The sequence below is a fragment of the Pyxicephalus adspersus genome, chromosome 11 (genome assembly GCF_032062135.1).
Source record: "Pyxicephalus adspersus chromosome 11, UCB_Pads_2.0, whole genome shotgun sequence".
NCBI classification, from domain to species: domain Eukaryota; kingdom Metazoa; phylum Chordata; class Amphibia; order Anura; family Pyxicephalidae; genus Pyxicephalus; species Pyxicephalus adspersus.
In genome coordinates this window covers 26303357-26317448 of record NC_092868.1, presented here as the reverse complement: position 1 = coordinate 26317448, position 14092 = coordinate 26303357, and the positions used below count along the sequence as shown (strand labels likewise).

General features: G+C 36.9%; 1 protein-coding gene across 1 annotated transcript; it reads right to left on the bottom strand.

The window, feature by feature from the left end:
- Positions 1–6993: 6993 nt before the first annotated feature.
- Positions 6994–13302, bottom strand: CXCR3 (C-X-C motif chemokine receptor 3). Its single transcript, XM_072426290.1, has 2 exons — positions 13166–13302; positions 6994–9362 (listed from the first exon to the last, which is right to left on the bottom strand). The coding sequence occupies exons 1-2, from the start codon at positions 13181–13183 to the stop codon at positions 8298–8300; spliced, it is 1083 nt and encodes a 360-aa protein (XP_072282391.1). The 5' UTR covers positions 13184–13302; the 3' UTR covers positions 6994–8297.
- Positions 13303–14092: the final 790 nt, after the last annotated feature.

Sequence of the window (14092 nt, the reverse complement as noted above, 5' to 3'; positions counted from 1 at the left end):
CTGCATCTCACTACAGATACCAGCAAGCAGAGCTTCAGACACTGGGTGAGTATTTCCTTTCAGTTGTAATCCGATTGTCATACAATGGATGACAATCGGATTGCAATATAACATTTGTTTACATTGTGTTTGTGTTTGTGTGCTGTGAGTGATCTTCAGCACGCTATTCAGGGAACACAGCATGACTTTGTCAGCCAATCATGCTGAGAGTGGGAGGACGCCGGGAGCAAGATACAGGAGACAGTCACTCTGGCCGCGCTGAACAGGAGACAGGACGGGACAGCAGCTGGGAAGGATACATTTTGATACATTTGGACCATAAGACGCACGGACTTTTTCCCCCCACTTCTGGGGGGAAAAAAGTGCGTCTTATGGTCCGAAAAATACGGTAATGAAAAATGTTTATACTATGGCTGGAAGTTGTGGTAAAACTATTTTTACTATTTAAAACTAGACCCTTAATTATACTTGACACCACTGTATTTCCTTAATAATATAAATGGGGCAGCCAGCATAGGTGTCTCCTCCTTTATCCATAAAAAGATTGTCAGTAAACTGGTTTGACAAAAAAACAGACCCCTGCCTACCCCCATTGGTAGAGAGGGCCTTATCCCTACAATATAATCCTTGTGTTTGGGGATCTACAGGTGGAAAGCCTTTTTGGAATCTGAAAGCCCCTTTATTAAAGGCCCCCTAGATATATGCCTCTGTATGGGTATTTAATTACCTGCTTGTGATGGTAAATCTTTTGCTGTGTAAACATATGAAAATAACATATGACATATGTAAACATATTGGAATGAGCCAAAGGAAATGGGGCACTCAATCAATGAAGAAACATGAATGGGAAAAATACTGCACCCAGTAAATCCTACTGCTTCCTTATCATTGTCCATCCAGATATCAAAACATTAAAAAAGAACAAATATTGGTGTTGTTACTTCTAATACTGGGGGTCAGTTATCACAATGACAAGAAATGTATGGTATAGAGGTACAGAAAGGGGAATCTTTACCTCTCCTGCAGAGCCCTCACTTAATAAATGATAACTAGAAGTATTCTTTTGCTGCAGAAAATATATTCCCTACCACAACCCACTTCCTTTTTAGAGGATATTGGCCTTTCCGCTTTCATTAATATTCAATTGCTGTTTTCGCCAGCCCAGCTTCTTCCTTATTTCACCTAACTACATAACCTTTTCTGTAGCTACCTATGGAGGAAGGAAGGGGAAAACTGTAGGTTGTCACAGCTCTGAGTGTGATATGGCTGCTGGCAATTTAGTCAGGGTAGCAGTGCCCAGCAGCAGTCACAGGCCTTTTGACTATTTATACAAGAGAGACTTATTTTAAATGAATAACATGCAAAAGTTACATTAAATACAATTATTACTCATAAAATCTTATGTTAAGATTTTTGTTGAAACAAATAGTCTGAAAACAAGGTCTCTTTAATAATACTTAACAATGGCAAAAGATTGGCCAGATCACAGTCATATACTGTAAGTGAACCAAGGAGAATACTATTACAACCCGTCATCCTGAAATTGCTAAGACTATTGCAGAGCAAAAGTTTCAGTTTTATTTCATTTCCAGACAAGGATTATATTTAAGGAATCTAAATAGCTACCTTCATAAATATATATATATATATATATATATATATATATATATAAATATATATTCAAATGCAATTCAGAAATAAAAGTGAACAATTGATGTACTTATAGGTGGGTATGTAATTTTAAACTTTGGATTTAGATATAGCACCAGGTCCTGTCCTATAAATGAAAGTTCAGTTGAGAGCTGACATAAGCACTTAAATGTAACTGATTTTAGTAAACGTTAACAAAATTGGTTTAGTTCCACTTTCAGTTCTTCTGAATCACTGGCCTGAAACATATAAGGATTTCTGATATGAGTTTTACTCGAAAATAACACATACATGGTAAATTCAGATAATTCATTACATAAAACCTTTCATTTATTAAATACATTTTTTTTAAAGAACTGCCTAGTGACATGATGCCTTGTGCTTTATCTAGTGTTTAGTGCTGTTCACCCTTCTAAAGCAACATTAGGAAAGTCAACTTCACACTCCAGACAAAAAAAAAGACAATAGAATTAAACTTGAGCATAACAGCACAAACCAATGAAACCATGCATTGAGTAACGTATTATTAGACTTCCCAATCATTTCACAAAAAGGAATCAGTGATGACTGGGTCTAAGACAGAAGATTCTGAATATTTAAACTTTCAGCATTTTCTGATTATATATTTATTGTATATATTTGTTTAATGTTGCATTTATATTCATTACATAATTTTAGCTACTTGTCTATCAGTGACTATAGGTGACTATAATTGAATCTGTCATTTTCCGCCATATGAACTTCCTGACTTTACACAGAGAGGGCCTGATTTATTAAAGTTCTCTAAGACTGGAGAGAATACACTTTCATCGGCTAAGCTAGGTTATCCAGCGAACCTAGAATGAATATGGTACAGGATTCCAAACATTTGCTAGCAAATAGCAAATGTATTTAAATAAATCCATTCCAGGTTTGCTGGATCACCCAAGTTGATCCCAAGTTTGTAAATATTATTCCCCCCTTTAGCGCAAACAGCCAACACTAATGACTCTTATTCCTGGTTGTCAATGACAGTTTGGGTCTCCACAAATAATCTGAAATTTGAACAATTCCCAGTCATGAGACCACTACATGAGTGGCATATGTTGTAAAGCTACTGTAATCAGATAACAGTATTTGAAAATTGTTTTACCAAACAAATTAAAAAAATCAATTTTAAATATACATATGCATTTTACAGCAAAAAAAATGTAAATGGGCCTGTTACTGTAACAGTGTACTTACTGAAAGCTTTATATTTACCAAAATAAAAACAAAATGAATTTAGATATGCAAGTTCATCATAGTCATTGACTATTCAAGTAATTGGGTATTTGGCATCAGTGCTCCCTGATCATTAAAGTAATGAAACTGAAATACAGACAGACATTGCCATAGTAAATTATAATTTATTAGTTAGGACCCCCACCTGAGCTTGCAGCAAAAACTGTGGCTTACCATGGGGTCTGAAATGGCTTTATGAGAGCAGAGTGAGCAGAGAGATGGATGGAAAGAGAAGACACCACTGAATTTCCTAACTATAACAGAGAAAATTGTGTCATTTATCACCATCCACCTGGACCCATATATACTGTTGCACGAAGATGTTAAAATATACAGAAACCAGTGTATTGTACTGGTGAAAGAACAGACCAAGCTGGGCATTGCTAACTGTTATATTTACAAGCTATACGGTGGATTTGTATTGTTTATGCCCTTGTTGAAAAAAAAAAAACTTTATTTCCCTGCTGTTGTGACACAACAAAAAGTAAGAAACAAAAGTTCCCCTAGTGGGATCATGGTAACCAAAAAATGGCGGAAGATGTAATCCTTTTTTGCATAACCCCGCTAAAAAGGAATTGCACCCAACATTATAGTTATTGTACAGTAAGTTTAAGAATAAGGCTTGTTCAGACCTGTGATGTGCATTTTTTCCTGGACAACTAAAATGCACAGCTAGGTGTCCAGGATAATTTGTAGGCTGTATAGATGTTTTAAAACCTAGTTAAAAACTAGGTGCTAGGCAAAAACACCTGTACAGGCAGATCAAGCCTTTTTTAGGTGTTTTTAAATCTTTCCCATTCAAGTCTATGGAGGGGGCAAACGTTCCTGGACCTTGTATTGCGTATCCAGAAGTCTTCATTGAAATGCTGCTGCCTCCTGCCACCTGTCAAATAAAGGATAATGAATGGGCCTATTTGATCTTGTTTTTGAGCACTAAAACCAGCTTAAAAATGCTTGAAAAAAACTCAGGTCTGAACAAGCCCTATTACTGTGTTTTACGCAGCTTTTCATGCCCAATAGTGTGGTCATAATTAGTGTTGGTCGAATAGCTCACTATTCGATTTGGCAGATATTCGTTCGAATATAGCAAAAAAATTTGGGTGGTCGAATGTCAAAACCGAACACCAATAAAGTCAATGGGAGGAAAAATTTGGGTTTTTTTCAGCACTGTGTAGAGCTTCTACAGCCTCCAAACAGGTGTAAAAAGATACATTATAAAAGGATACATAAAAAGATACATTATAAAAAGATACATAACACTATTACATACCCCTGTACTTCACATGAAGATTAAAGAGCACCTGTCAAATCAATTTTAGGCTAAAGCTTAGGTACACACTTCCAATAATTATTGTTAGAAAATGAATGATTACGACCGATCAACGATTATGCACGATTATACTTGAACAATCATATTGTGCACACATCTGTACATGCTGTAACAATATGATCGTTCATATATAATCCACCAACAGTGTCCACACGCTAGATACAATTGTTTGAACGATGCAGGGAGGGACATGTAAAGGAGAAAGTGTACCGCAGAAACATGCACAATCACTGTGCGACACGATACTGTACACACGATAGATAGTGAAAGATCGTCGGCCAATCAGATCCACCGTGGCGGTCGTTCATTTCCAACGACAATCCTCGTTTGTCGGCATCCTTGGTCACTTTTTTTTGGCCAATGGGTTGTTCATCGGTCGTTCGTCAGTCGTTTCTAACGATAATTATTGGACGTGTGTATGCAGCTTTAGTCTACACGGACGGTTTCCCCAGCGTTTAACCTGAGGCTTTTTAAAGCCCATGTTTGAAGTCCCCATGCATTCCCATAGGCTAATCTACACCAGGACGTTTCCTTCAGGCACGTTTTTGAGCATTATCTTAAACGTTGCTTGCAACATTTAAAAAATTAAAACGCTGGATAAACGCAGGAAAACGCTTCCATTGATCTCAATGGAGGCTTTTTCAAGTGTTTTTAAGCTTTTATGAAAGCTTCCAATGAAAACAATGGGGGCTTTTATAAACATTTTTAGCAGGACTTTGGAATCTGGAAGCCCCCTTTAATAAGGAGACTCCCAGATCTCCACCGCAATCAGCGGAGCTTTACTATGCTGACAGCTCTGCTCCCTTGATCGCTCCTGCAGCGCTAGAGGAGCTGTGACATGTATTACACATACAGAATACATGTCACAGCTCCTCTAGGGCTGCAGAAACAAATAAGTGGAGCAGAGCTGTCAGCATAGTAAAGCTCTGCTGATTGCTCTGCTCCCTGATTGGCTGAGGAAAGGAAAACCCTGATGATGCTTGAGCTGTCATCAAGGTTTCCTATTTCTCGGCCAATCACAGAGCAGTAGAGGTATGAATGGAGATAGTATCTCCATTCAACCTCTATTGCCCTGGTATTGCCTGTGGTTACAGCTAATTGAAGGCACCTGCTTTCAATTAGCTGTGACCGCAAAGTTCCCACGGTCCAGGAATCCCACAATGACATTATGATTCATAATGTCATTGTCGGATAACCTGTAAAAAATAAGTTTAAAAACAAGTTTAAAATAAAAAACACATACAAAATTAACAGTTTAAGAGAAAAAAAAAAAGCCATATTCAGGTCGAATATAGGGACAACCCGAATTCGAACATCAACACTAGTCATGAACTGCTTGTCTTACTGTTAGTATTGATTTAATAATTCAGGAAGATGAAGCGGTCACACCTGGCCTGATTTCGTAAAGCTCTCCAAGGTTGGAGAGGATACACTTTGATCAGTAAAGCTGGGTGATCTAGCAAACAAGGAATAGATCAGGTCCCAGATTGAAAACATTTGCCTGCAATTGACTTTGAATAAATCAATTCTAGGTCTAGGTTTGCTGTATCACCCAGCTGTCCAGCAGTGGACAGAATATCTGTTTTATGGGCCAAATGTGCATTTAGTCTAATTTTTGAATTCAGCAGATGGAACTGTCTATCAGATGTGGTCATGTTACATGGAAATTAGGAAGAACCATGGATCTCATAATTCTTGTATTACAGTGAAAGCCATAAATCCACAGGCAGGACTCATTTGTAATCACAAGCAATAAATACCAAGCAATAGACTGACCTTAATTTGTTAACTGGAAACTAAAAGACATATAAGATCAGGCTGTGTAGATAGGTGCTCAACTACAAATTGTGTTTTTTAATTTGTTGTTTATTTCCAAAATAAACATTTATATATTACCGTTTCTTAAAAGTATTGCTTTAATTACTTGCCTTTTTTGATTAAAAGTTTGGATGGGTTTTAAAGACAAGTTAAATTGTTACACATTTAAAATGTCCAATGGATCACACATCCTTTTACCTTAAAAGAAACTGTGAAGGACAAATAAAAGACAAAAAGCATATTGGATTGATACAAATTGTTGTTTATTTATTTTAAAAAAAATTCAATCCTAAACAAAGGAACAATCCAAAAGATGCAACTCAGTTATTAGTTAAAAATAAAACAACCTTACCCACACGTGAGCTCTATGTGTTGGGGATGTAGTAAGCACACGGGCACTCTACTACGCATCTTCTGGAGCTGCCCTGTACTGGTATCTTTTTGGGTAGGGGTGGCAAAGATTGTTAACAAGTTGACAGGGATATCTATTGAGGACAGACCAGAGTTAGCACTATTACCTGTGTCTGCATAGAAGCGATATAAACGCTCCCCACTGCGCCACTTACTGAATGCCGCTAAGGCATGTATTCCCCCGCTATGGAAGCATACTGCCTCTCCTACAATTAAACAATGGATCACCAGAGTGAATGATATACAATATATTGAAGAATTACCAAAACAAGAGGAGCAACCATCATAGAGACCGGTACGCACCTGAGTTTACTGGAATGATTTTAAGAGCTCTGTTGACTATAGACTGTTGCTTTGCCCTTCTGACTAATTTTACAAAGATTTTTTGGGCCATTTCCTGCCCCTACCTCCCTTCCCTCTACCACTCCCTGTCTTCTCCTTTGTGTCCCCCTTCTCTTTCCTTCTTTTACTAATATTTTTTTATCTTTCTTCCTCTTTTCTTTTCTTTCTTTCTCTATCTATTTTTGAAAGATCAGTCAAATTTTTTGACTAGTGCACTTACCTGGTAGATGATTGTTACATAAATGTCTGACACCATACAAATGTATTTTGCTGTATATATATTTTATGTTGTTTTATGATACTCTGTGTCGGTCGGTATTTATAGAGCCTGTGCATTTTTATTATGCTCTGTATTATGTATCACATTAGTTTTGTATCATATGTTTGCATAATTCTTTTGACCTTGTTTTATTGTTGGTTGCTTATAAAAATAAAATAAAATTAAATAAAAAAGCCTTATATATTCTGGTAAATGAAAAAATAAATGAATAAATTTAATACAAAATGAGCATTGCAATAAGAAAAATAAATAATAAATTTATTTTATTTTGCAAAGATAAATTGTGTTTTGAAGTTTCAGGTATTCTATATACCCGAGTATAAACCAAGAGTTTTTTTTTACCTAAAAAAACACTTTTGAAAAAGAATCTCAGGTTTGTACTCAGGCCACCGGATGCTGTTGTGCATCTGAGAGGATTACATGATGCATACCATTTACTTGTACTAACAAAAATGCACAAAAAATAATTTAAGAGCATCTGACTCTTCATAACCAATTCAAAAGTACAACATACTTTAACCTGTAAAAAGGGGGAATAGATAAACAGACTGAGCCCATGTAATTTATTTTTCCTCTTATGTTTTAAAACATACATACAATGGATTTATTCACAAATAATGTTGTTGGTATTTATGTTGATTACTGTTTTGAATGTTAGCACTGACAGTTGCATTTTGTGCCCTGGGTTTATACTCAAGTCAATGTAGTTTCTAGATCTTCAGGTAAAAATAGGTAAAAAAAGGTAGGTGGATCAGTTTACGTTTCAGTACATTTGGCATAAAACTGTTGTTCCGTGGTTTCTAATGATTAATATGAAAATATAAAACTGAAGCTCAGAATGCATTTTCTTTTTTTGAAAAGGTACAAATACTATTTTTTTCAGCAGGCCATACATGAAGGTTCTTATTTAGCAATGTCAAGAAAAAAATCTGCATCAAAAATGCACTTTGCATGCAAGTTTTTAGAGATATACAAGCATGTGACAATCCATTGTTCATCCACTAACATTTTACAAACTGTATGTACAAATTTACAAAAAAAAAAAAAAAAAAATTGGTATGTATATTATCATTTGCCTCTGTCATCCAATGATCTTATGTTGGCATACAAAGCTGGTATCTCGATTAGGGAAGTGCCAAATGATGATACTAGTATATCCTTTGTTGTTGATAATCAGTTCTTTTGAATTACTCTTTTCCTCTTCTAGTAAATTCCAGACAAAGATGTATCACCCGATTCTGACCATGTAGAAGACCTTGTTGAAGGTAGTCTTCTGACATACTTTGCAACAAGATGTGGACACAGTTTTGTGCGAGCCAGTAGTTCAGCTAGGTTACGTCTGAATTTTTCTCCAATAAAGACATAGAGCACGGGGTTCAGGCAGCTGTGAAAGTAGCAGAGGCCGGATGTAATGGACAATGCAATATCAGTGTTTTTTTGAAAGCTACAGTTACTTTCAAAGCTCCCCAGCATGTTCAGTGTGTCCAGGAGGGCTACAATATTATATGGTGTCCAACACAAGAAGAAGGCCATCACAACAGCAATGATTAATCGGAGTGCTTTGTGTTTCCTAAACCCTTGGGATTTAAGCAGGGTAACCACAATATGTGAGTAACAAAACAGCATGCCAGAAAAAGGTAGCAAAAAACCCAAGGTGTGATATAAAAATGCCATCGATGCTTTCCAGTTTTTGGATGTAGATGGGGGAAAGTATGGCTCACACTCAGTCATGTTTGTACGGGCCTCAAAGTTTACAGAATAATAAAAGGCGTCAGGAATACAAAGTAGAATGCAGGAGCACCAAATTGCTAAACAACTCCAATGGACAACGTGCAGTCTGTGCTTCTTGTAGATTTGGACAGCAAATACTATGGAGAGATAGCGATCAAAGCTGATACAAGTAAGAAGAAAGGTGCCAGCATAGAAATTAATTTTGAAGACAGAGGCAACAATTTTACAAAAGGCACCACCAAAAATCCAACCTGAAGTTGCTTGTACTGCCCAGAATGGTAGAGTGACAGCAAGTAATATGTCAGCAACAGCCAGGTGTAAAATGAACATGTCCGTACTCTGTATTTTCTGTGTACGCTGAGACAGCATGACCACTATGACCAGACTATTTCCCACCAATCCAAGGATAAACATAATTGAGTAAAACGTTGGCACAAAACGTTCATCAAAGAACTTAGTCTCCTCTTGGTTGCAGGGAACCACATCTTCGCTGTCCGAGTATGGTGAATATCCAAAAGTGATGTTCTCCAAATCATCCTAAAATCCAAAAAAAAAACAATTATAATTAAATAAATTACATGACTGTGGCACGACAGAGCAACCTCATCCAGCAATACATCCCCTCCGCCCAACTGTTTCACCCTTTAATAATTAGCACACACACAACAATAGTGGTTAATGGCCTGTAGGCAATTTATTGCAAATTTAAAATAACTTCTTTCTATAACAATTTATGGTTAACGGTCCTCGAGAGTGTCCTACCACTAACCCACAGGAATCTTGGGAACGATATCACAATTATTTGCAGCCCCTACCCCTTAATATTCCAACCATGGCTTTTCCACCACATTCAGGAAAATCCACACCAATCTGAATCCACACCAAGTGGATCTCCCACCCACTGATACTACCACCAAAGACCACCTTCCCTTGAGGACCTTTCCACCACCTCAAACCCTTATTCTACAACCGGGCAGGCAGGTCAGAAAACCTTTCCTTCTTTCTCTGTCCCACCAGAAAGCTATACCACACCTCTAACGGTCCCACACTTTTATCCCTTTAACCCCTCCTATCCTTTACATCTATTGTTAATCATTTACTGTCTGCTCCCTGTCCCCCCACAGTCGTGCAGACCTTACTCTATCATTCCCTTTGTTCCTTTGCTCCAGGCCTGATTACAAACAATATTTAGTATTACTAACATACTCTGACAGGTAAACATATTTAATTACATTTTGGTAAGCTTTAAAGTAGAGCTAAATACATAAAACAAACTTTTTTTAACAAAAGTACTGCACAAGATATTATTATATGTAAATAGGATGCTGTGCATGTTATGCTGAGAACCGAGGCCAGTGTTGGGGACAAAGTAAGTCTTGCACACATGTGAAGTTACTTTACTGATGACCATTCAATGGCCAAAGAAGAGCACTGCAGGACCCCGAGGAATGGTAGATAAGACAGTGGCAGTAGGGACAGAGTGAACCTGAACCTTCCATCGTTATAGGAAGGCACTTCATGTGTGATAATTATTACAGGTATTCACTGGACATAAATTTAACTTTACAATAATAGGAAGACTGTCAGTGCTATCTAAATAGGGATAGAAAGATTTTCCATGAGCCGTTTTTCCACGAAAATTGCCCAATTACACTTCAAAAGATTGTTCGACAAAAAATTGTGAAAACTACAGGTAATTAATTGTAGTCAATAGGGAAAATAAAATTAGAGTGATTTTAAATGTTATTAAATATTAAATATTATTATTAATGCACAATATTTATATAGTGCTGACATATTACTTAACCCTTTACAAAGTCCAAAGTTATGCCACTAGCTGTCTCACACAAGGGGCTCATAGTCTAATGGCCCTGCCATAGTCATATGTCATTAATCCAGTCTAAGATCAATTTTAGAGGGAAGCCAATTAAGCTAAATGCATGCTTTTGAAATATGGGAGGAAACTGGAGTACCCAGAAGAAAACCCAAGAAAACATGGGAGAACCTGTAAACTCCATGCAGATAGTATCCTGGCTCCAATACTGGAGAAGTTACACTTTCGTCAGTGAACCTGGGTGATCCAGCACTAGATAGGCAGTGTGTTTTTTTCGAGAGGTTGGTTTGTTCCTCAAGGAAGTGATAGTAATAAATGTATATTATGAGCAGTGATATTATAAGTGGTGACAGGAAGAAAATTTCAAGTAGGGAAAAGTGGAGGACTGCTTTACAGTTGCATTTTTATTTATTATTAATAAAGTCTCATCAACAATGATGGTTTACCAATTTACATACTGTATATGCTTTCTAACATACATCATTTTTATGAGGTCATCCTAGAGAAATGCAACTCATTCTTTAGCTGACATATGCTGTATAAGGCAAAATGCTAGCTCAGCATTGGTCAAACATTGGCCATTGCCTCTTTTGGAATTTAATACACAGCTATGCACCATGAAGTATGGCTTTGAATATAACTGCCTGGGCAGAAAGAGGGAATAATACAAGGACTTCATGAAGAAGTTATGGGATGGTCAACTTTAAAATGTATACCCTTTGTTTGCCAATTCTGTGCAAAGTACAACACATTCACACCTTTCCTTCATTTTTTCACTGCTCCATTCAGATGCTGGGAGCAACAAAAAATACCCAACGATTTAGGGTTTAAGTGAGCAAATCGCTCATGATACTTGTGATTGAGGAGTCCATAGAGAGACCAGGAAAAGGGGGAGAGATGAACATTTTTTAGTGCCCTGCATGGGCAAGGATCTCCTAAATTTTTGCATATTATTGGATTGCATTTTATTGTAATATAGAAAAGTCCCATTGGTTTCTTCTGATTTTCAAAAAAGACAAACTAACCTGAAAATAAAAAATAATACCTACCTTTAATTCTGCAAATCCTTTCCTCCTCCTCCGCTGGAGTTGTCCTCGATCGGGTCCCGTGCTGCCTGGGACTTCTCCTTCGTCACGGAGCCATCTTCTTCTGTCTCCTTCTTTCTTCTGGATACATCACCTGATCTCGCACTCGCAGGTGTGAGATCGGGTGACGTAGCCAGCTGTAAAAAGGAAAAAAGCATGCCGATTTCACTGCACATTTGTAAGATCGACATCTCTTTCTCCTTAATGTAGGAAAATGCTTCTTCTGCGCATGCCAGAAGGAGCAGCCAGGAGCTTCCTGGTATGCATGACGTAGGTATCCTGGGAGGCTCTGCACTCCCATTCAGTCTTGATCGCCACCAAAAAAAAGAAAGGTGTTCTAGTGAAAAAAAATGTTTTTAATTGATATAAAAGGGTTTTCTACCCTTTTATGTAAAACAAAAATTTTAGTTTAGGGTACTTTAGGCTTATCAGCCTTGGACGAACTTCATTACATCCAACATGTTTTACTCCAGACATGGGCAAACTAAGACCCCCGAGCCCTCCTGAGCCAAAAAGTTTGCCCACTCTTGCCTTAATCCCTCATAAAAAGTAACAAGTTCTGTTTTATCACCTTTGTTTGCCAGAAAAACAACAAGGCTCAACGGAGAAGCCTGTCACATTTTGGCAGCTAGGAGCTGGAAGGGACAGGGAACACTTTAGAGAAAAAAACAAGTGTAACTTTGAACTGGCAATGCTGCAAAGGCAAAAATCAGACTGCAGATTGTTGCCACCATAAGAAAGAAGTAACTAGCATGATCAACAAGTGATTTATCCATAAAAAATTTTTTAAAAACTCTTTTTTTTTTTAAATGACAATAACTAGACAAATGTGATAGCAAAGTTTTTATGATTTTTTTGTGGGGGTGAAGGGGCTACCAAGCACTGTTACGAAAATTAAAAAAAAATTAGTCTACAGCTACATACAATTACATTAAATAAAGTTTCCACTACTAAATGATATCATACAAAAAAGTTATCCATATAACCATGATGTAACCAGTAACACAAAACACAATGATTGCTTCAAGGTCATATATACAAAGATGACAAGATATATATGATAGATCATATGCGTGGATCTGGGTATTCTGGTGCACAAATGTATCCCTGACAGCTGGAAAGCTGATGTCATTCAACTTATTTAACATTTATACAGAAATAAAACAGTTTTGGCTGCACTGTATTTTAAAGACATTCTTAAATTTATATATTAGATATTGTATTACTGTTTAACCAAGAAAAAGTATTAACTGATAAAAAAACAATTCATTACATTTTTTTATATGTATCCATACATGCAATAAATATGGATACACATACGTTGTAATTACTAGACTGTTCCTAGGCATAGACCTATTCCCATATGGAAGAAAAAAATATCAATATTGGTAATACAAAATGTATGTAGAATTTCCACTTACCCCATCAAATTCATACATGATGAGCTTAACTCTTGTTTTGAGTCAACACTTATGTGGTCTAAGGTGGAAGTGAGAGTAGAAATAGTAATGTTAGAAATAGGAAGATGATTGGTGCTTTTTAAAAAGGAGGTTTCACTCTGTGTGTATGACCAAAAATGTGAGCTGCTTGTGCTAGTAATTCTGCCTTGCTACTTATTCATACTTATTACCAGTCTGAGAGCAGCAAAATCAACAAAAATTTAAGTCAAGAATATGCACACACCACCTTTTTGTATTCTTTTTTATCTTTAAGATCAATAAAAGTTAGGCCAGAAAATAGACAGAATGTTTTATTAGCATTCCAAAAGCTTACATTGACAAGTGTTATTGTGAGCAGTGTTTTCACCATGTAGGCTTAACAGAAGAAACACTGGCTGGGTAAGAGCGGCAGTGCTCATATAGTGTTCCAGGTGTCCCGGGCCTTCAGCAATCAGAAACTCTTTCAGTCCCCCAACATCAGGATACAAACTAAAATTAGTTTGACAGCTACTCCTGCTTTATTTATCAGCAACTGCCCACCTGGCTGTCAAAATGTCAGCTAAAACCAACTGTGAGCGCTTCTCTTAACGGCCAGCCATTGATACACAAAACAGGTCAAGGTGTTTCAACATGGAAGGGTCAACCCACAGCTTTTACTTTAGCATGGATCTCAGTAAAAAAAAATTCTGGTAAGTTACAATAACAACATTGTGTTTGTTGTCCGGTTAGCATTGAGTGTCAAATACAGAGAACTGTCTAAGAAACTCCAAAGGATGTAGCACAAACTGAACTTGATAAAAAGGAATTACTTCCACAGGACTAATTTGGAGACTAGCAAATAATTTTCTATACTCTTCTGATCCAGTGAGTGGTATAGTTTATAGTCAAAAATTAAGATCCATGGTAACT